Below are 22,601 nucleotides of genomic sequence, written 5' to 3'. Positions count from 1 at the left end.
TTAATAATAATAATAGTAAATAACAATAGTAATAATAAAATCGCTATTAGTAATTAATCATAATAATGGTAAATTTGTGAGATCTTCATTCATAGTAATAATGATTACAATAACAACAAACATTTATTGAGGACTTACTGTACTGGGTGCTATTAGTATTAAAGTGGCCGGGTGCAGTGGCGCACTCTCGTAATCCCAGCACTTTGGGAGGCCAAGGTGGGTGAAGCGCTTGAGTTCAGGAGTTTGAGACCCGCCAGGGCAATATGGCAAACTCCGTCTCTATAACAAATACAAAAATTAACCAGGTGTGATAGTAGTCAGCTCCAGCTACTCGGGAGGCTGAGGTGGGAGGATCGCTTGAGTCCAGGAGGTCAAGGCTTCAGTGAGCTGAGATCATATACCTCTGCACTCCAGTTGGGGTGACAGAGCGAGAACCTGCCTCAAAAAAAATTTTTTTAAGTATTTTTTCTATCTCGAACACTTCATTTTCTGTGTTCTAGATAAGACATGGCCGGGCGCGGTGGCTCAAGCCTGTAATCCCAGCACTTTGGGAGGCCGAGGCGGGTGGATCACGAGGTCAATAGATCGAGACCATCCTGGTCAACATGGTGAAACCCCGTCTCTACTAAAAATACAAAACATTAGCTAGGCAAGGTGGCGCGTGCCTGTAAACCCAGCTACTCAGGAGGCTGAGGCAGGAGAATTGCCTGAACCCAGGAGGCAGAGGTTGCGATGAGCCGAGATCGCGCCATTGCACTCCAGCCTGGGTAACAAGAGCGAAACTCCGTCTCAAAAAAAAAAAAAAAAAAAAAAAAAAAAAAAAAAAAAGACATGACACCATTTAATTCTTAACCCTATAATTCCAAAAATGTCAGTATCTACTTACTCAAGGGAGGAGAGCTGAGTGGCCAGTGTTTTGGCCATAAATTTCTGAAATAGGATGTTCACTGATCCCTTACAACTTTAAACAGGGCAAGCATGGTCTCTGCTCCGGGAAAATATAAACAGAACCACGTCTGAATCAAAAACATTTCTTGTCTTTTTACAGGATGATTTTAAGGACTAAGAAACAAAATCTTCTTGTTTCCAGGAATCAATGTGTTGGCTTCCATCATTAAAACTCTGTTTCTTGCTTCATGTTCTATATATATATTTAAGCAGCATCCAACTACTTATTGTTCCTAAAAATGCTTCTGATATTTTTATTCTCCAGATTGTATATCTTTTTACCTATCCTGGGTGGTTGTTTCCCCACCCCCACCCCCACCCCCACTGAGTGAACTACTCCTCTTTCTACAGCCTAACTTAAATATCTTATTAGTGAAGACCTGCCAAAGCCGGGGCAGTTACACTTTGTTTTGTTTTGTTCGTTGTTTGTTGGTTTTTTGTTTTGTTTTGGTATAAAAAGAAAGACGGATTGCTTCTTCTTTTGGGCTCAGTAACTTATTTTCCCTCTCTACTCCCCCACTACTCTGTGAGCTCCTGATGATGGGGAAGGGCAGAGACTGTGTCTTATTAGGATTTCTGGTCCCCAGCTACCAGCACAAGATCTGCCACATAATATTATTGTAGCTAATATTCATTAAACGCTGTGCTAATATTCATTAAACAACAAGTTTAATGAAACACTATTCATTAAACTTGTTCTCCCAACAAGTTTGTGAGGTAGGTACCATTCTTACCCATCCCAATTTTTACATATGAGGTAAATTCATATATTAAAAAGCTGGCCAGGCTCTGTGGCTCACACCCGTAATCCCTGCATGTTAGGAGGCTGAGGCGGGAGGATTGTTTGAGTCCAGGAGTTTCAAACAAGCCTGGGAAATGTGAGAACTTGTCTCTTTAAAAAAATAAAGTAAAATTAAAACCTTAGAAGCATAACTGGCCCCAAAATCACACTGCTACTCAAGTGGCAGAGCCTGAATTAGAACTCAATAATCAAATAAGCCACCTAAAGCATTTTTAACAGCCTATGATGCTTAATAAGGCATATAGCCCATGAATATTAGCAACGGCAATTATTTTTCAGAGTTGTACAGCTAGTAAAGAAAGAAAGCTGAGACTGTAACTCAAGTGTTATGTATTTACTTACTTACTTATTTAGCTCCAAAGTTTACAGTCTTTCCATTACACCAGAATTGAATTAACAGGACCTCTTAAAGAGGCCTAACCGTTTACTTTTTTTTTTTTTTTTTTTTTTTTTTTAATGTAGACAGAATCTCCCTCTGTTGTTCAGGCCAAAGTGCAGTGACATAATCACAGCTCACTGAAGCCTCTGACTCCTACGTTCAAGCATCCTCCCACCTCAGCTAAGACTACAGATATGTGCCACTGTGCACATATCTAATATATATATACACATATATATGTATACAGTATATATGTATACATATATATAATATATGGCAAAACCCATCTCTGTCTCTATACACATATATATACATATATATTATATATACATATGTGTATATATATATGTGGAGAGAGAGAGAGAGAGAGAGAGAGGGAGAGAGATGGGTTTTGCCATGTTGCTCAGGCTAGTCCCAAATTCCTGCCCTCAAGATATCCTCCCATCTCCATCTTCCAAAGTGCTAGGATTACAGACATGAGCCACCACACTCAGCCTCCCTTTACACTTTTTAAATTCTGGGTGTATTTCTAAATATTCAGAAATATTAAAACCAAAAATCTGATATATTGTTGATGTTTCAGTACATAAAGCTTTCAACTTACAAAAAATACAACTGTGTGCATAACCTCATTTAGATGTAAATTCAAAAATTAAGTTTCATACTCTTCCTGAAAGGCTCTTCTAGCTATCTATCTCTGCATTAGGGTCTGTGAATTACAGCAAATTATCTGCTGTCATGGCTGGTTACTGTCTGGCTACCTTGAGGATGGGTACTATATTTCAATTCTATGATCCCAGCACAATGCCCAGGGTCTAATAAACATTCAATGAACATTTCTCAAACGACTGTATAGGGCAGCCACTTTTGGTCTCAGGGTTCCCTTACACTCTTAAAAATTATTGAGGTTAGTCTCAGTGCAGTGGTGTTGACAACTAACTGAGCACAACCAGTTACAGATCTTTTTTATTTCTTCTCCAGTCTCACTGCTTCACTTGGCTAGCCTTTAAAAAACAAAAATGGGCCGGGCGCGGTGGCTCACGCCTATTATCCCAGCACTTTGGGAGGCCAAGGAGGGGGGATTGCTTGAGCCCAGGAGTTCAAGACCAGCCTGAGCAACACAGTAAAACTCCGTCTCTACTAAAAATACAAAAAATTAGCCGGGCATGGTGGCGCGCACCTGAGGTCCCAGCTACTAGGGAGGCTGAAGCAAGAGAATCTTTTGAGCTCCGGAAGTTGAGGCTGTAGTGAGTCGAGGCTGTAATTGCGCCACTGTACTCCAGCCTGGGATACAGACCGAGACTGTCTCAAAAAGGAAAGAAAGAGAAAGAAAAGAAAGAAAGAAAGAAAGAAAGAGAGACCAACACCACAGGGATAGACTTTTTTTTTTTTTTTTTTTTTTTTTTTTTTTTTGAGACGGAGTTTTGCTCTTGTTACCCAGGCTGGAGTGCAATGGCCCGATCTCGGCTCACCGCAACCTCCACCTCCTGGGTTCAGGCAATTCTCCTGCCTCAGCCTCCTGAGTGGCTGGGATTACAGGCACGCGCCACCATGCCCAGCTAATTTTTTGTATTTTTAGTAGAGACGGGGTTTCAGCATGTTGACCAGGATGGTCTCGATCTCTCGACCTCGTGATCCACCCGCCTCGGCCTCCCAAAGTGCTGGGATTACAGGCTTGAGACACCGCACCCGGCCAGGGATAGACTTCTTTTTGTCCTTTTTTTCCCTCTTGTGCAGAGTAACGCGGAGTCTTGCCGTAACCCAACATGGCAACCTTCTCTCAAATGTCACTCCGTACAATGACGTCAGACAGCGACGGTGCCTTTCCTCCCTGAGAATTTCCCCTACATTTCCCAGGATGCTTTGCCAGTAGCGATGCCATTAGTCGTCATAGACGGAAGTGCGCCTGACTGAGCGGAAGTAGAGGATCTCGGAGGCTAAGAAGGAGGAGACCGGAGAAGCTGAAAGGTTGTGAGTAACCCCGTGGGTCTAAGCGTCTTGGCTGCTAGGAACGAAGTTAGGGAATAATCTGCTGGGAAGCGCGAGGCGTCACTTCGCTAATCCTAGGAGTTCAAACTCCTGTGTTCTTCTAGTAGACCTGTGAACAAAGAAAAACAAGACATTGCTGTGGAGGCGACGTCTCCGTATTAACATCTTGCTGGTTTTTAAGTTTTCTTGGAACAAATTAGGGCGAATTCGGACTCCTGTCGTGACACAAGGGTCGTTGGCGTGGTTTTGCTGCGACTAGAGCAGTTTACATTTTTGCAAATCTCTAACTGCTGATGGTCTGACTCAGCTTCTACAGCAGTGGCTCGCAATTGGCTGCACATTAGAATCACCTGGGAGGCTTAAAAAAAAAAAAAAAAACTGATGTTCTTGCTTGACGCCACACTAATAAATCAGAGTCTGGTAAGGTTCTGAGCCGTGGTCTTTTCTAAAGCATCTCTAATGTTCTCTTTGGCTGCTGAGGTTCACAGTCACTCTTTCTGATGCCTGACTCTGACCCCCATGGTGATCCTGATTAGAGTCACCTGCGCCAGGGCTCCCCTTCCACTGTAAGCTGCGTGGGCTCTACCACACGCATTTGGGTTAAAGTGAACACAATTTTGGCACGGATTTTATTTTGAGGTCTACTAGAAGCGTATTCTTGGGCTTCCTGCGGTGGTGCTAAAAAGACGGATTGTAATTTCTTGCTCATGCCTTGGTTATTCATTCTGAATGGAGATTAGAGTTGCTTCCTTTTCCTTGTCACTGTTTTAGTTTCTGCCTAATTTTTGCTCTCCGAACAGAACGCGAGCAGTGGAACATGGAAGAGTCACATTGAAAACGGCTTCTTTTGTTGCTTATAAGAAGTTCTGGGTCAGGCTCGGTGGCTCAAGCCTGTAATCCCAGCACTTTGGGAGTCCCAGGCGGGTGGATCACGCGATCAGGAGTTCAAGACCAGCCTGGCCAAGATAGTGAAACCCTCTCTCTACTAAAACTACAAAAATTAGCCGGGCACGGTGGCAGTTGCCTGTAATCCCAACTACTCGGGAGGTTGAGGCAGGAGAATTGCTTGAACCCGGGCAGCAGAGGTTGCAGTGAGCTGAGATCGGGCCACTGCACTCCAGCCTGGGTGACGGAGTGAGAGTATGTCTCAAAAAAAAAAAAAAAAAAAGTTCTAGTACCAGATTTGACCAGGAAAGGGGTGTCAGTTAAAATGACGTTTGACATAATTATTACTTACAATAAGCTATATTTTTAAATAATGAATTCCAGTGAAATGAGGTTAGGGTGTTTTTTGGCTGTGATGCAGAGGTTTGTTTGGGTTTGAAACAGAACTTTTAAAAATATGAGCACCATTACCTAGCAGTTGTTTTGTTTTGTTTTCCCCCAGCTTTAGCGTCACCTCCCTCACTGGGCAGCATGGGGGAGAAGTCAGAGAACTGTAGGGTTCCAGAGGATCTGTTCAATGGTTTGAAGGTTACAGATACTCAGGAAGCCGAGTGTGCTGGCCCTCCAGTTCCTGATCCCAAAAATCGGCATTCCCAGAGTAAGCCGCTCAGGGATGATGAGGCCCATCTCCAGGAGGACCAGGGAGAAGAGGAGTATTTTCATGACTGCAGTGCCTCATTTGAGGAGGAGGCAGGCGCAGGCAAGGTTGAGAACAAAGCTAATGAAGATGTGAATTCCTGTGAACTAGATGAAGAATACCTAATAGAACTGGAAAAAAACATGTCAGATGAAGAGAAACAGGTAAGTATTTTGTTTATTGTGGAAGATCTGCTACTTACACTGCATTTTAAAATAATGTGGTCGGTACTACATCCTAGACCACTGCATCTGTGGTGAAGAATAACTTACCCCTTCGTCACCTTATTGTTTGAGTAGTGATGAATCTGAGATAAATCAGTAGCATGACAGGGAAGCACTGAGTGTGACTGCTTAGCAAAGAAATTTTCATTTTTTTCTGTGAACCTTGAATTCTATGTTCATCTTATACTTCAGGAGTCTGTAACATAACAGTCCTTTTGTTTCATTATTTTCAAAATATATATACTTTTTAGTTTTCTATTATGACCTTTCCTGTGGTTGGCTGCTGAAATTTCTGTAATGAACATTTTTATGTTTATGCCACATTATATTTATGCTACATTTATGCTTATGAACATTTCCTGTTTATGCTTATCCCTTGTTAGCAAAATATGACTGCCTGAATATCTTGGTGGAGTTTGGGTTGCAGAGGGCTTGAGGAACGTAATAGTATTTGATTACAGCTAGCTGTTGTTTGTTGAAAGCCTGCAATGTGCCATCCACTGACTTAAAATGTTACTTGAATTTTTGTTGATTTTCACAACATACCTATGATATACACACTTAGTATTTCCCATAAGGAAACAGCTTAGAGTGGTGAAGAAGTAACTAGCCCAAAATCAAAAACCTAATGAATTGCGAAACTAATTCTCAAATCAAATCTGTTTGATTCCAAAGCCAGAGTATAATGTAGAATGTAATAACAAAAACATCTGTCTTTCTACAAAGCAGATAAACTAATAAAATGTACAGACTCCTTCTTTACTCTGGGGCTACACCCATCACTGGGCAGGCCTTCACTTTTGGAGACGTCTCCTGTCCTACTTCCTTCTGCTTGCACAAGCTAGGTAGTCTATGGAGAGTTACTGTAATATCTTGAGTTTGTCTACAAAGAACTTGAACAAGATTGTAGTTTCGGGCCGGGCGCGGTGGCTCAAGCCTGTAATCCCAGCACTTTGGGAGGCCGAGGCGGGTGGATCACGAGGTCAAGAGATCGAGACCATCCTGGTCAACATGGTGAAACCCCGTCTCTACTAAAAATACAAAAATTAGCTGGGCATGGTGGCGCGTGCCTGTAATCCCAGCTACTCAGGAGGCTGAGGCAGGAGAATTGCCTGAACCCAGGAGGCGGAGGTTGCGGTGAGCCGAGATTGCGCCATTGCACTCCAGCCTGGGTAGCAAGAGCAAAACTCCGTCTCGGAGAAAAAAAAAAAAAAAAAGATTGTAGTTTCGGCCACTAAGAAGCTTACTCACTGAACAGGTTGTGATACATTCATAATGAGTTGAGATCATAAACGTGCAGCCTAAGCCTAACAGTGGGCGGTGGGAAGGTCCTGGGGTGGGAAGGAGCGTCTTCTCTTTCCTCTCTCCTTGGCACTTTTCATTATCAAATCAGTTAGCTTTATGTGAACGTAAAAAGTCACATGGGCCAGGCATGGTGGCTCATTCCTATAATCCCAGCACTTGGGAGGCTGAGGCTGCAGGATTATTGAGCCCAGGAGTTTGAGACCAGCCTGGGCAACATAGTGAGACCCTGCCTCTCCAAAAAAAATTTTTTCATTAAATTTTTTTTAAAGCCTTTTAAAAAAAAATAATAACCACATGTTTACAAGCCTATAGCCCCACCACTCAGGAGGCTGAGGCAAGAGGATCCCTGGAGCCTGGGAGTTTGAGGCTGCAGTGAGCCATGATCATGCCATTGCACTCCAGCCTGTGCAACAGAGTGAGACCTTGTCTCAAAATGAATAAATAAGTTTAATTAAAATAGTCATATGTGCCTAGTAACTATCATACTGGACACGACAGCATTAACGCTGATTCTCTTGTAGTCATTTATTTCAAGGAAATTATTAGAAATATGCACTAATATATATACATAGATGTGTTGCAGCATCATTCATAATTTTAGAAAGCTAGACAATGTTAAACAGGGTATTTGTAGTGTAGTAAATATATTTGGTCTTTGTCCTTGGTTCCTGTTACAAAGCCCCTAAAACCCTTGGAATTTTGCGATAGTTTTATCTTTTGTTATTCTTAATGCATCCCTTTTGATAACACCTGAGTTCATCCTAATGAGATAACTTTTAGGGTGTAGCCTATCAATAGCCTAAGGATGGGACCAGTCATCAAAAAGACCAAGTGATTGGAGGTTTAGAGGGTTGGAACTTTTGGCACCACCTACCAAACTGCAGGAAAGGAAGAGGGCAAGTGCTGGATGGAGATTCAGCTCCATAAAAACTTTTTTCTTTTCGTGTTTTGAGCCATCTCGCTGTGTTGCTCAGGCTGGAATGCAGAGGTGCGATCATAGTTCACTGCAGCCTTTGACCTCCTGGGCTCAAGCAATCTTCCTACATCAGTGTCCCAGGTAGCTGGGACCATAGGCACCTGCCACGACATCTGGCTAGTTTTGTTTGTATTTGAAATGAGGTCTCACTATGTTGCCCAGGCTGGTCTCAAACTGCTGGGCTCAAGCAATATTCCCTTATCAGCCTCCCAAAGTGCTAGGATTACAGCTGTAAGCTGCTACGCCTGGCCTATAAAAACTCTTGAATAAGAAATCTGATGAGCTTCTAGGTTGGTGAGCACATGGAGGTGTTAAGAGGGTGGTACCCAGAGAGGGCATGGCAGCTCTGCACTCCTTCTCCATTACCTTGTCCTGTGTGTCTCTTCACCTGGCTGTTCTGTATCCTTCATAATAAACTAGTAAGTGCAAGTAAAGTGTTTCCCAGAGTTCTGTGAGCCATTCTAGCAAATTATCAAACCCAAGGAGGGGTGGTAAGAACCTTGTGCTAACCAGTCAGTCAGAATCACGGGTTACAACCTGGGTCATGTGATTAGTGTCTGAAGTGGGGCCAGTCTTGTGAGACTAAACTCTTAACCTATGGGATCAGACCCTGTCTATCCGGATATAGTGTCAGAACTGAATTGAATTATAGGATATCCATTGGAGAATTGTTGAGTATGGAAAAAACTCACATCTGGTGTCAGAACTATTGGGAGGGTATATTAGGAGAGAAAAAATGTGTTCTTCCCAGAGTATTATTTAAATTCTGTTGTTATATTTATGTAGCATACAGTACAGTTGTTAAAAATCTTGGCCAGGTAGCCGGGCACGGTGGCTCAAGCCTGTAATCCCAGCACTTTGGGAGGCCGAGGCGGGTGGATCACGAGGTCAAGAGATCGAGACCATCCTGGTCAACAAGGTGAAACCCTGTCTCTACTGAAAATACAAAAATTAGCTGGGCATGGTTGTGCGTGCCTGTAATCCCAGCTACTCAGGAGGCTGAGACAGGAGAATTGCCCGAACCCAGGAGGCGGAGTTTGCGGTGAGCCGAGATTGCGCCATTGCTCTCCAGCCTGGGTAACAAGAGCGAAACTCCGTCTCAAAAAAAAAAAAAAAATCTTGGCCAGGTGAGGTGGCTCATTCCTATAATCTCAGCACTTTCGGAGGCCAAGGCAGGCAGACCACTTGAGACCAGGGGTTCAAGACCAGCCTGGCCAACGTAGTGAAACCCCATCTCTACTAAAAATCAAAAAATTAGCCAGCATGGTGGCACCTGTAGTCCTAGCTACTCAGAAGGCTGAGCCACAAGAATTGCTTGAACCTAGGAGGTGGAGGTTGCAGTAAGCCGAGATCGCGACACTGTGCTCCAGCCTAGGTGACAGAGTAAGGTGCTGTCTCACTCAATAAATATAAATAAACAGTTTTTAAGAAAATTTTTAAAAAGATAAATTGTGGGCATGGGAAGCTGCCTGTAATATAATGTCAAGTTAATTAATCAGGTTATAGAACAGTGATGAGATTTTTTTAAGTTAAAACTAAACCTATGTGAAAATATGTTTATACTTACAAATTTGAAGGGTATACACCAAAGTATAAGCCGTGAGTAACTTTAAGAGGTGTGATTATTAGGGAATTTTAATTTATATGTAATGCAGTTTTGTAATATTTGCCTTTTTTTACAGTAAGCCTATATTATTTCATTTTAAGAATAAAATTAAATAAAAATAGATTATTTACAACCGTAGTGTATGCTCTACCACAAAATCACGTAAAGCTGACCTCTGAGGATTTGGGAAAGAAGTGCTATTCCGTATAGGTTCTAATAGGGTCTATGTATTATGAAAGGTTTCTCATTGGACACAACTAAATAACATTAGCCAAAGTTTGTTAATCAAGCTAACTTCACTTGTCCTATGGCTGGGAAGATAATTCAGGCTCAAATGTAGTGTCACTTCTCAGCAGGACTCATAAATCAAGAGTAATTGAGGAGGAAAGCAGTTAAGATTTGGTAAAAACAAGAAAAGCTGTCAATGAGAGTATAGTGTGTTTATAGTATTGTGTGTTTACGTCAGCAGTAAATCTTAACTATCTGTGAAAACTTAAACGTAGACATGACTACCCACAGGAACGGAATTTTACCTGACATTTGAGATGTATTAGATATGTGAAGCAAATAATTGGTTCTGAGAGGCTTGGCTAGGTGAAGGACAGGTGTAGCAGCAGATGAGAATTACAGTAATAATATGATACAAAAATGCTGTCTTCGTTTGCTGGAACTTCTATTTAAAAAATACCTTAGACTCGATAATTTATAAATCATAGAAATGTATTGCTCATAATTCTGGAGACTGAGAAGTCCAAGATCAAGGTGCCAGCAATTTCAGTGCCTGGTGAGGGCCTGTTTCTTACAGATGGCACCTTTTATGTCTTCACCTGGCAGAAGGGGCAGGGCAGCTTTCTTCAACCCTTTTTATTTGGACACTAATCCATTCATGAGAATGGAGCCCTTATGACTTAATCACATCCCCAAAGTCCCCATCTCTTCATACCAACACGGTGGGGATTAGGTTTCAACATTAATTTCGGGATGGGGGATACATTCAGACCATAGTGAGTGTTTATAGTATTAGGACCTATGGCACATACTGCAGAATGTTGGTATTGATTCCATAAGAAAGTCACCTTTTATGGACTGCTTGTCACAGTGCAGTTTCTTAGGCCTTGTGTAAAATTCCTAAGTAATTCATATGCACATGCTGAGGCTTGAGGGCCACTGTCATGGGGTTGGCACAGTCTTCCTTCATTAAATAGCTGTTGAATGAATAGCATCTTTATCTCCCCAAGGAGAGCCAATAATTGGCCTTACAAGTTACAGAATTTTTTTTTTCCTCACATTTATTCAAGAAATATTTCCATTTCTTCTACACACCAGGCATTGCTTGAGGCCTTGAGCGATACAGTGGTGAACAAGACAGAGAGGATTTCTGTTCTCTCATTGGGGAATAAGGACAAAGTGTTAAGATGAAGTGATGCAGGGCTGGGGTTGGAAGGATGGTGCTATGGTTTGAATGTTTCCCTCCAAAATTCGTGTCAAAACTTAAACCTCAATGTGTGGTATTGAGAAGTGGAGCCTTTAGGAGGTGATTGGAAGAATTAGTATTCTTATAAAGTATGCCAATAAAAGACTTGAGGGAACCTGTTTGGCCCTTCTGCTCCCCTTCCACCAAGTGAGAATGCAGAAGGAAGGCACCATGTTGAAGCAGGGAACAAGCCCCTTTCCAGACACCAAATCTGCTGGTGCCTTGATCTGGGAATTTCCAGCCCCTAGAGGCATGCAAAAGAAATTTCTATTATTTATAAATTAGCCAGTCTGTGTTATTTTGTTATAGCATCCTGAATGGACTAAGACAGGTGGAGAGGACTGCTTTAGATTGGCTGGTCAGGAAAGCCTCTCTGGAGAGATGGCCTTTCAGTAGAGATTTGGGGGTGGGGGTAGGTGGCACTGGGAGCAGCCAAGTGTGTGACAGTCTGAGAGGGAAGCATTGCAGACAAAGAGAACAGCTCAATAAAGGCCCTAAGTAACAACAAGCTTGGTGTATTGGCATGTTCAAGGAATGTAAGAGCCAATGTCTGAAGCATAATGATTAGGGAAAAGAGTGGGCTGATAGTAGGCAAGTGTCTGATTATGGGACAGTTCCCAAGCCATGGTAAAGAATTTGAAGTTTATTCCAAGTGCAGAAGGAAACAGATGGATAGTTTTAAGCCAGGGAGAGGACGGAAGTTATTTACATTTTAATAAGAGAATAAGAGAATTCCAGTTCTTATACAGAGAATGGAGGGTATGAGGATGGAGGAGAGACGTCAGTGGAACATTTGAGACCAGTTAGGGTCTAATGCAGTAACACAGGCAAAGATGATAATAGCTTGAACTGTGGATCTGAAGAGAAGTGAGTGATTTCGGGATATATTTCAGAGGTAAAGCTGACAAGACATTGCAGTGGATTCAATTGGCGGGACGGAGTGAGACATCAGAATGATGCCTTGGCTTCAGCTACTGGATAGATGGTGATACCTTTATTAATATGAAGAAGATGAAGGAACTTTGAACTCATCCAGGTTCTGGTGATTTCATTCTTTCCTGCAAACAAACGTTTTTTCTTTGTAAGCCAAAATGCAGATTTAGTCATTTCAGTGGGTTTGCTCCCTTTCACTAGTTGTTTGCAAATGTCATTCATTTACATGTACACATAAGGGATCCAAAAATTGCTTGTTTGGTGAACGTGGACTCTGAATATATGGTATCTGGTATTTTAAAACGTTAGGCTCAGCCGGGCGCGGTGGCTCAAGCCTGTAATCCCAGCACTTTGGGAGGCTGAGGCGGGTGGATCACGAGGTCGAGAGATCGAGACCATCCTGGTCAACATGGTGAAACCCCGTCTCTACCAAAGATACAAAAAATTAGCTGGGCATGGTGGCGTGTGCCTGTAATCCCAGCCACTCAGGAGGCTGAGGCAGGAGAATTGCCTGAACCCAGGAGGCGGAGGTTGCGGTGAGCCGAGATCGCGCCATTGCACTCCAGCCTGGGTAACAAGAGTGAAACTCCGCCTCAAAAAAAAAAAAAAAAAAAAAAAAACGTTAGGCTCTGAAAGTGTTAAGAATTATTCTTTTAAGGTCATTTTCTCTTTGGGAACCATTATCAAAGCTTAGAAGTTTCAGTTTAGAACGGAAGTTATATTTCAGTCTCTTCCCTATCTCTGTCATTTTTCCTGAATTCCACGTTACTTAATCTTTTGGGATTTCCATGTTTCTGCCACCGTGTTTTATCATTTTATAACCTAATCAATGTTGTGGCTGTGGATGTGTTTGCAGGGAATACTTTCTTGATTGCTTCCAGAAAGTTTTCAGGAACTTCTTCCATAGTGGCCTGCATATTTCTGTTAGCTTCATGAGCAACCTTTCTGATTTTGTTGTTTCCCTTTTCTTTCATTTCTTGTTTTTCTTTTCTTTTTTTTTTGAGACAGTTTCACTCTGCTCTCGCCCAGGCTGGGGCATAGTGGCATGATCTTGGTTCACTGCAACCTCCACCTCCCGGGTTCAAATGAGTCTCCTGCTTCAGCCTCCCAAGTAGCTGGGATTACAGTTGCCCACCACCATGCCTGGCTAATTTTTGTATTTTTAGTAGATGGTTTTTCACCTTGTTGGCCAGGCTCACTCAAACTCGTGACCTCAAGTAATCCGCCCACCTCGGCCTCCTTTTTTTTTTTTTTTTTTTTTTTTTCATTTCTAATGGGCATCCTTTGGAAGCAAGGTTGTCATTTTTACTTACTTCTTAGAGTTACCACTGTTGGACTTAATGCTGTCAGCAAATGATTGAATCAAATCCTGAAAGGAACTTAGATTTCTGATCCCAAATTTCTTTATTTTTATTTTTGTAGAGGCCTTTTCCCTTGGCCTTTCAAAGTGTTGGGATTACAGGCATGAACCACCCTGCCTGGCTTGATCCTGAGTTTAAACCAGAGGAAATAATGCTTGCTCTAAAACAGTGGTCCTCAACCCACCAGCCATGTACTGGTACATGTTAGGAATCCAGCCACGCAGCAGGAGGTGAGCAGCAGGCTAGTGAGCCAAGCTTCATTTGTGGTGACAGCCGCTCCACATCACTTGCATTTCTGTCTGAGCTCCACCTCCTGTCCTATCTGTGGTGGCATTAGATTCTCATAGGAGTGCAAACCCTATTGTGAACTGCACATGCAAGGGATCTCGGCTGCATGCTTCTTATGACTAATGCCTGATGATCTATCACTGTCTCCCATCACCCCCAGCTGGGACCATCTAGTTGCAGGAAGACAAGCTCAGGGTTACCAGTGATTCTACATTATGGTGAATTGTATAATTATTTCATTATATATCACAGGGTAATAATTACAGAAATAAATTACATAATAAATGTAATTGCGAACACCCCTTCCCCTACCACCCCCATCTGTGGAAAAAATGGTCTCCCACAAAAGCAGTCCCTGGGGCCAAAAAGGTTGGGAACCACTGCCCTAAAACATTTGGAAGTTAGGTGTGTTTACATTATTTGCTGGTAGAAAAGTTAAAATGACGTTCAGTATTTCCTGTGTTTATTAAGGAAGGTCACTTCATGTAGATCAGTGGTTTCCAGACTTTATTGTGCCCAAGTATCACAGGAAATATATTAACCATGCAAAACCTGAGAAGTATCTGATACCACAGACCTGTGAGGTGACAACCTGGCATCTGCCTTGTTAGCAACCCTCCCAGGTAATTTCAATATAGGAAGAACAGTGGCCACACCATGGGAAACAGACCCAGTTGGACACAGACGACTAAGCTTCCAGAACAAGAACTATTAACCTAACCGGTACGCTGGCTGCATCCAACATTGAAGAACTGAACAGGAGGGTTTCTTTTACGTCCGTTGATCAAGGCATAAAAGCAACTTACTGGGCCAAATTTAAGCAGTCCTGTTATAGAAAATTTATTTCTATTGAGTTTTGGGAAATAGAATTTTCTGACTTAAGAAACAGGGAACTATTTCCGAGATTCATTCCTCATAGATCAGTCATTTTTTTCCTCAGAAAGATAATACCTAATGAGAGGCAGGTTCTAACTGTGGCTTAGATCTAAAGATCCTCTCATGCCTCCCTAGAGGACCTGTAAAGGTGACTTGTGGAAAGAACAGATGTGTCTTTTTGTATGTAAAGCAAGTGATGTCTGATTTCAAAGAAAACAAAACCAAAAGCTTATATTTTAATAAGGAATTCCCTTCAGAATAATTTGCAGAACTGGTATCCCTAGCCTAGACCTTCCAATATTTGCATTCCAAGTGTGGTTTTCTCGTCTCACCTAGATAAGACTAAAGCAGAAGTTTTGTTGCATGTGCCTTCATTTTCCAGTAGTTGAGCAAGTGTGTAGCTCTCTTTACTCTCTCTTTTACCCCAGTGATTGATCTCTGGATACTGTGATCTCTGAGTATACTGAGCTTGGCATAAAGTGTATGCTGTCTTATTTTGTAGCAATTACTTCACATAGCTGCAGAGGGCAGCAGAGAGCTGCTGATAGATTTATAATACGGACCTAGGAGTCCTGGTTTCTCCCTGTTTATCTGTTGCGCAGATGCTTACCATACGGTTATTTAATTATGAGATTATTGTTTAAATGTATTTCATGCAAGTTTTTACTATTTAATAATGATAGATGGGATATACACTTGTAAGCTCCAAGTCAAGTGTATATATTCATTGAGGTAAAGTAAAAGAAATATCCTGCTCAGGCCGGGCGTGGTGGCTCACGCCTGTAATTCCAGCACTTAGGGAGGCCGAGGCGGGTGGATCATGAGGTCAAGAGATCGAGACTATCCTGGCCAACATGGTGAAACCCTGTCTCTACTAAAAAATATAAAAGTTAGCTGGGTGTGGTGGCACATGCCTGTAATCCCAGCTACACAGGAGGCTGAGGCAGGAGAACTGCTTGAACCCGGGAGGCGGAAGTTGCAGTGCGCCTAGATCGAGCCACTGTGCTCCAGCCTGGCAACATAGTGAGACTCCGTCTCAAAAAAAAAAAAAAGAGAAAGAAATATCCTGCTCAGCCGCTGCATTGTAGTCTGTTGAAGAGTGGCTTATTCATAAGGGACTATAGGAGCATTTTCTAACATTTTGCCATGCTACACCAGGATTTTAAATTATATCAGTTGAAATTCTCTAGCTTGGATTTTTGGTTTTTTTGGAGGGTGGTTTTTATTGTTGTCCATTAAAAACTTAAAATCAAGCTACCTCTAATATTTTAAGCAAGCAAATTAATCCATTTGCAGCTCTTAGCACAATGTCAGGAACATAATAAGTATTACGAGTTTTAGCTCATTGAATGAGTTACACAGCTGTGGAATCAGACATCTAATGTAGTATAGGTAATCTAAGCAGATAGGAGTACTATGTTACAAAATAGGAAATTACAAGGTAAGACTATAGCCAAGTAATGGATATTTGCTTTACAGGAAGCATCTTCACTTAGCAATATTAGTATACCATTTTTCATCCTAACTAGTATTTAAAGTAATTTGTCTTGAGTATGTTGGGTATAATAAAAAATAAAGAAAATAATTTGGCTTCTTTATAGAATATCTTCTTTATACAAAGCACTTTATAATGTTTAAATCCTTGATTTGCTAATTTTATTCAGAAAGGACACTTGTAATAGTTTCCACCCTTATTTCTTTTTCAGTTAAATGAAAATTAACCCACCTATGCTACAGATTCAGGAAATTGAGTTATTCATTCAGCAGATATTTGTTAGTACCCGCAATTAACAGGCAAAAGTGGCCAGGCACAGTGGGTCAGACCTGTAATCCCAGCACTTTGGGAGGCCTAGGTGGGCAGATCACCTGAGGCTGGGTTCAAGACCAGCCTGGCCAATGAAGTAAAACCCCATTTCTACTAAAAATATAAAAAATTAGCTTGGTATGGTGGTATGCATCTGTAATCCCAGCTACTCCAGGAGGCTGAGGCAGGAGAATCTCTTGAACCTGGTAGGCAGAAGTTGCAGTGAGCTGAGATCACATCACTGCACTCCAGCCTGGGCAACAAAGCAAAACTATAACTAAAAAAAAAGAAAAATTAGGCAGAATTGGCTTTCTTTTTTTTCTTTTCTTTTTTTTGGAGATAGGGTTTTGTTTTGTTGCCCAGACTGGAGTGCAGTAGTGCAATTGTGGCTCAGTGCAACTTCCACCTCCCAGGCTCAAGTGATCCTCCCACCTCAGCCTTTCAAGTAGCTAGGACTACAGACATGAGCCACCACACCCAACTAATTTTTTTAAATTTTTAGTAGAGACATGGTCTTGCTATGTTGCCCAGGCTGGAGTTTTATTGAAGAATAGGATTTCCTCTGACAAGAAATGTATAGTTCAGCTAGGGAGACATGTAACTATACTTACATTTATATTATAGGTAGTTTAGTGTTTTGTCAGTATACTGTAGTTAGCATGTAAGTGTGGGGGAGGCGATGGGTAGAGCCTTCTCTGTGCTTTGTGCATTAGCACAGTGCCTGCACATTATATGCCATAAGTATGTTGAAAAACTGTCGTTACTGAGGTAGGAGTTTAAAGTCCTTACTGGAGATTGTATTTAGCTCTTGAAAGATAAAACCTATTTCCCGGGTGGAGAGTTTCATTTTAACTTTTTATTTTTGAAATAATATTTTTTAGAAAGTAGCAAAAAATAGGCCGGGCGCGGTGGCTCAAGCCTGTAATCCCAGCACTTTGGGAGGCCGAGGTGGGTGGATCACGAGGTCAAGAGATCGAGACCATCCCGGTCAACATGGTGAAACCCCGCCTCTACTAAAAATACAAAAAATTTAGCTGGGCATGGTGGCACGTGCCTGTAATCCCAGCTACTCAGGAGGCTGAGGCAGGAGAATTGCCTGAACCCAGGAGGCGGAGGTTGCGGTGAGCCGAGATTGTGCCATTGCACTCCAGCCCGGGTAACAAGAGCGAAACTCTGTCTCAAAAAAAAAAAAAGAAAGTAGCAAAAAAGAGATTCCAGCTCCCCTCAATTTTAACAGCTTACATAGCCATAGTGCAATTATCAAAACCAGGAAATAAACATTATTACAACACTATAAACTACAGACCTTATTCAGATTTCATCACATTTTCCACAAACGTCATTTTTGTTCCAGCATCCAGTTCACTATCCCTCATTGCATTTAGTTTTCATATTGCCCTAGTTTTCTCTAGCTGATGATAGTTCCTTTGCCTTTTTTTTTTTTTTTTTTTTTTTTTTAAGACAGTAGCCCAAGCTGGAGCACACTGGTATGATCACCGCCTACTGCAGCCTCACACTCCTGGGCTCAAGTGATCCTCCTGCCTCAGCCTTTTTCATAGCTGAGACCACAGGCGCTTGCCATCACACCCAACTATTTCTGTTTGTTTTTTTTTTTTAGCACATGGGATCTTGCTTTGTTGCCCAGGTTGGTCTCAAACTCATGTGCTCAAGTGACACTACCACCTTGACCTCCCAAAGTGTTGGGATTACAGGCATACACCATTGTACCCATCCTCCATTGTCTTTTACATCCTTAGAATATGCAGTTATTTTATAGAATGTCCCTCAGTTTGGGTTTGTCTGATTTGTGTGTATGTTTGTGATTTAACTAAAGATATGTGTTTTTGTCAAGAATACTACAGAAATGATGTCCCCTTCTTAGTGCATCTTATCTGGGGGTGTGTGGTGGTATGTCTTATTACTGGTGATGTTAACCTTGATCATCTGCCTTCTTCACTGTAAAGTAATTATAGCATATTTCTCTTTATAGTTAACATCTTGGGTGAGATAATTAGAGAGATACTTAGGTTAGATGTTTTTTTTTTCCCTAACAACATCAGTGTTTAATATAGTTTATTTGTTAGTATTTGTACTCCATTTTGAGTTCTTCTTACATCCTGGTTTATTTTAATTGTTTATTTGGGGGTATACGAAAACATAACTGTGGTTCTCCTAGAGTTATACAAAACAATATACTCAAGAAATATTATGCGCTCTTCATCCCTACTGCCTTATTCCCATTCTTTCTTCCTCTTTCCCACCCACCTCCTGTAGGTAACCAGTCAGTCTTGAGTTTCTGCTCTGTCTACCCTGTTTCTTTTGTACAAATGAGCAGGTGTAGATATATTTTCTTATATTCCTTTTTTATACATGAGGGATAGAATATTGCAGATACTTTATTATACTTTTAATTTTTTTCACTTAACAGTATATCCTGGAAATAACAATATCAGTTCATAGAGATCTTATGAATTCTTTTCTTCCAGCTGAATAATACTTCATTATATGGTAGTATCTTCATTTTTCCAACTACTTGTATTCATGAACATTTAGATTATTTCCACTATTTGCCATTACAAACACTGCTGCAATGAATAATCTTGTGTTTTTATATTGTTGAAAATATATCTTCAGAGTAGGTTCCTAAAAATGGGATTTGTGGGTTAAAAGGTAGGTACAGCTGGATACGGTGTTCCTGTAGTACCAGGTAATTGGCAGGCTGAGATGGGTGGATGGCTTGAGCCCAGGAGTTCAAGGCTAGCCTGGGAATCATAACAAGAAATTGTCTCTTTTTTAAAAAGAAAACCCCTGCTGGGTGTGTTAGGTCATGCCTATAATCCACAGCACTTTGGGAGGCTGTGGCAGGAGGATTGCTTGAGGCCAGGACATCGATACCAGCCTGGGCAATGTAGTAAAACACTGTCTGTATTTTTTAAATAATAATATTTAAACATTTTAAAAACTGGTAGATGTATATGCAGTTTTCTTAAGAATTGTCACTTCACTCTTCAGAAGGTTGTACCAGTTTGTATCCTCACTGGCAGCAGTTGAGATGGCCTGCTTCCCACAGCCTCGCCAATAGTATGTGTTACACCCTTTCCTTTTTGCCAGTCTGAGGTAGAAATGATATCTCAGTATTATTTTAATTTACCTTTATTTAATTTTAGTAAGTTAAAGCATTTTTTCATATATTTGAGAGCCATGTTTATATTATTTTTTGTGAGTTGTCTATTCCCCCAAGCTCTCCAGGGGCTTTGGGTGTGTCATCTACACCACTGTGGAAAAGGTGGATGCAGCCTTGAATGCAAAGCACATGGTGGATGGAAGAGCTGTGAAACCAAAGAGAGCTGTCTCGAGATCTCAAAGACCAGGTTTTCACTTAACCGTAAAAAGCATCCTTGTTGGTGGCATTAAAGAAAACACTGAATAACACCACCTAAGAGATTATTTTGAACAGTATGGAAAAATTGAAGTGATTTAAATCATGAGTCACTGAGGCAGTGGCAGAAAGAGGGGCTTTGCTTTTGTAACCTTGACAACCATGACTTCGTGCTTCATGGATAAGACTGTCATTCGGAGATGCTGTACCGTGTGTGAAGTAAGGAAGGTTCTGTTGCCACAAGACATGGCTAGTGCTTCATCCAGCCAAGGTTCTGCAAACTTTGGTCATGGTTGTGGGACTGGTTTTGGTGGGAATGACAACTTTGGTCATGGAGGCTTTACTGGCAGCAGCAGTTGTAGATACGGTGGCAGTGGCTCTAATGGATTTGGTGATGATAGAAGCAATTTCAGAGGTGATGGAAGCCACAGTGATTTTGGCAGTTACAATAACCAGTCTTCAAATTTTGGCCCTGTGAAGGGAGGACAGTTTGGAGGCAGAGCTCTGGCCCCTGTGGTGGTAGAGGACAGTACTTTGCCAAATCATTAAACCAAATGTCTGTGGCAGTTCCAGGATCAGTAGTAGCTATGGCAGTGCCCAAAGGTTGGGGGCTTTCTTGTGTGTGGTTTTCTTACTCTGTCACCCAGGCTGGAGCGCAGTGGCATGATCTCAGCTCCACCTCCTGAGTTCAAGCCATTCTCCCGCCTCTCCCTCCCGAGAAGCTGGAACTACAGGTACCCACCACCATGCCCAGCTAGTTGTTGGTTTTGTTTTTTTTTTTTTGTCTATTTTTAGTAGAGACAGGGTTTCGTCATGTTGGCCAGGCTGGTCTCAAACTCCTGACCTCAGGCAGTCCACCTGCCTCGGCCTCCCAAAGTGCTGGGATTACAGGCATGAGCCACTGTGCCCAGCCTAATTTTTGTATTTCTAGTAAAGACAAGGTTTCGCCATGTTGCCCAGGCTGGTCTCAAACTCTTGAGCTCAAGCAATCCATCCTCCTTGGCCTCCCGAAGTGCTGGGATTATAGGTGTTATCCACCACACCCAGTGAGATTTATTTTTAACATAGGTCTCAAAATGACTGTAGGTCAGAGCTCTGGAACTGAATGCCATGTTTTGGAGCAGTGTCACCCTCTTCTCAAATGCCCTAGTTCTTGACAGCAAGGGAGTCAGAAGCAACTTTTTCCTTAGGACTAAGAAACATGTAAGCTCTGTGTTCACTTTTTTGCAGCAGTTTCTGTGCCTCACTCAGTTCTACTTCCTTCAGATAGTTATTTCCACATCTGTGAAAGATGGTACGGTCTTGTGGTTAAGAGTATGAACTTTGTGGTTTGTTTTGTTTAAAAGACAGGGTCTAGCTTCATTGCCCATGCAACTCCTGGACTCAAGCGATTCTCCCACCTCTGTCCCTCAAGTAGTTGGGACTATAGGTGTGCACCACCTCACCTAAAAACATGAACTTGGAAATGTTAAATCTGTCCTAGCTCCATCATTTTAACTTGGCGTAGTTAGATCTGTTCTAGCTCCATCATTTAACTTGGCGTAAAGTGGGATCATAAGGATTAAATGACTAGCACATAAAAGCAATCAGGAACTGTTGACTATAGCTATTAAGTCACTTTAAATGAGCATAGACCATAAAATATTTCAGGTCTAGAACAGAACTTTGAAGATCTTTTAAAAGTCATTTTTAGGCCAGGCGTGGTGGCTCACGCCTTTAATCCCAGCACTTTGGGAGGCCGAGGCGGGTGGATCACGAGGTCAAGAGATCGAGACCATTCTGGTCAACATGGTGAAACCCCATCTCTACTAAAACACTAAAAATTATCTGGGCTGTAGTGCACTGGTACAATCATGGCTTCAGCCTCCTGGGCTCAGCCGATCCTCCCACCTTGGCCGCCAGAGTAGCTGAAACCACAGGTGCACACCACCACACATGGCTTATATTTTTGGCTTTTTGCTAGAAACAGGGTTTTGCCATGTTGCCCAGAATGGTCCAAACTCCTGACTCAGGTAGTTTGCCCACCTCGACCTCCCAAAGTACTGGGATTACAGGTGCAAGCCACTGCTCCCGGCCTGTCCAGTTTTATAGTTGGCTTTAGGGAAGAGGATTTGGCAACCTCCTTACTTCAGCACATCAGAAATTCCACCTATTTTTGAACTGTGTAAATATTTTTTTTATTTTCAAAAAGTAGAATTAGAAAGGATGAGGAAAAAAGCTAAGCCTTAAAATTGACCGTAAGCAGAAACAAATTAGCATAACAATAATGAATTGAATATATAGGAAAGATAATTCCATTAACTTTGGACACAGACTCTGACTGCAGCGAAACCTTGAACTTTACATAGTAGGTTCATTGGTGGTAATGAGATTTATATAGCAGGGTTGAAACTCTTTATTTATTGTAGGAAGGAGCAAATTAATAAAGTTGCTATTCTGAGAACCAGAGTTTTCACTTTGGAGGAATGTGAGGAAGAATCCTGTTTTTGGATTTCATTTGTATGTGTTCTTTGGACTCATAAGGATTTCATTTTGTTTAAGATGTATTTCCTGGGTTTCTTCACTGAGACGGCCTAAAAGCAGTAACACCCTAGTAACAGTGAACATGCTAACACCCAGATCTTTGTTTCTAAACGTTGTTACACACTAAAAGAATCCAAGACTCCGTCAAGAGG

General features: G+C 41.8%; 1 protein-coding gene across 3 annotated transcripts in view; it reads left to right on the top strand.

The window, feature by feature from the left end:
* Window positions 1-4,019: 4,019 nt before the first annotated feature.
* The window catches only part of TTC1 (tetratricopeptide repeat domain 1), a 52,510-nt gene continuing 33,928 nt past the window's right edge, over window positions 4,020-22,601 (top strand). For 2 of the 3 annotated variants that reach the window (XM_003934756.3, XM_074390293.1), the window contains exons 1-2: window positions 4,029-4,100; window positions 5,506-5,864. In XM_003934756.3, the coding sequence (XP_003934805.1) occupies window positions 5,535-5,864 (330 nt within the window). In that variant the 5' untranslated portion in view covers window positions 4,029-4,100; window positions 5,506-5,534. Of the gene's footprint in view, window positions 4,101-5,505; window positions 5,865-22,601 lie in introns of all 3 variants that reach the window. The other variant, XM_010345333.3, reaches the window with a different exon arrangement.

The sequence above is a fragment of the Saimiri boliviensis genome, chromosome 20 (genome assembly GCF_048565385.1).
Source record: "Saimiri boliviensis isolate mSaiBol1 chromosome 20, mSaiBol1.pri, whole genome shotgun sequence".
NCBI classification, from domain to species: Eukaryota; Metazoa; Chordata; class Mammalia; order Primates; family Cebidae; genus Saimiri; species Saimiri boliviensis.
Note: the sequence above shows the minus strand (reverse complement) of the source record. Positions and strands in the feature narration are given on the sequence as shown.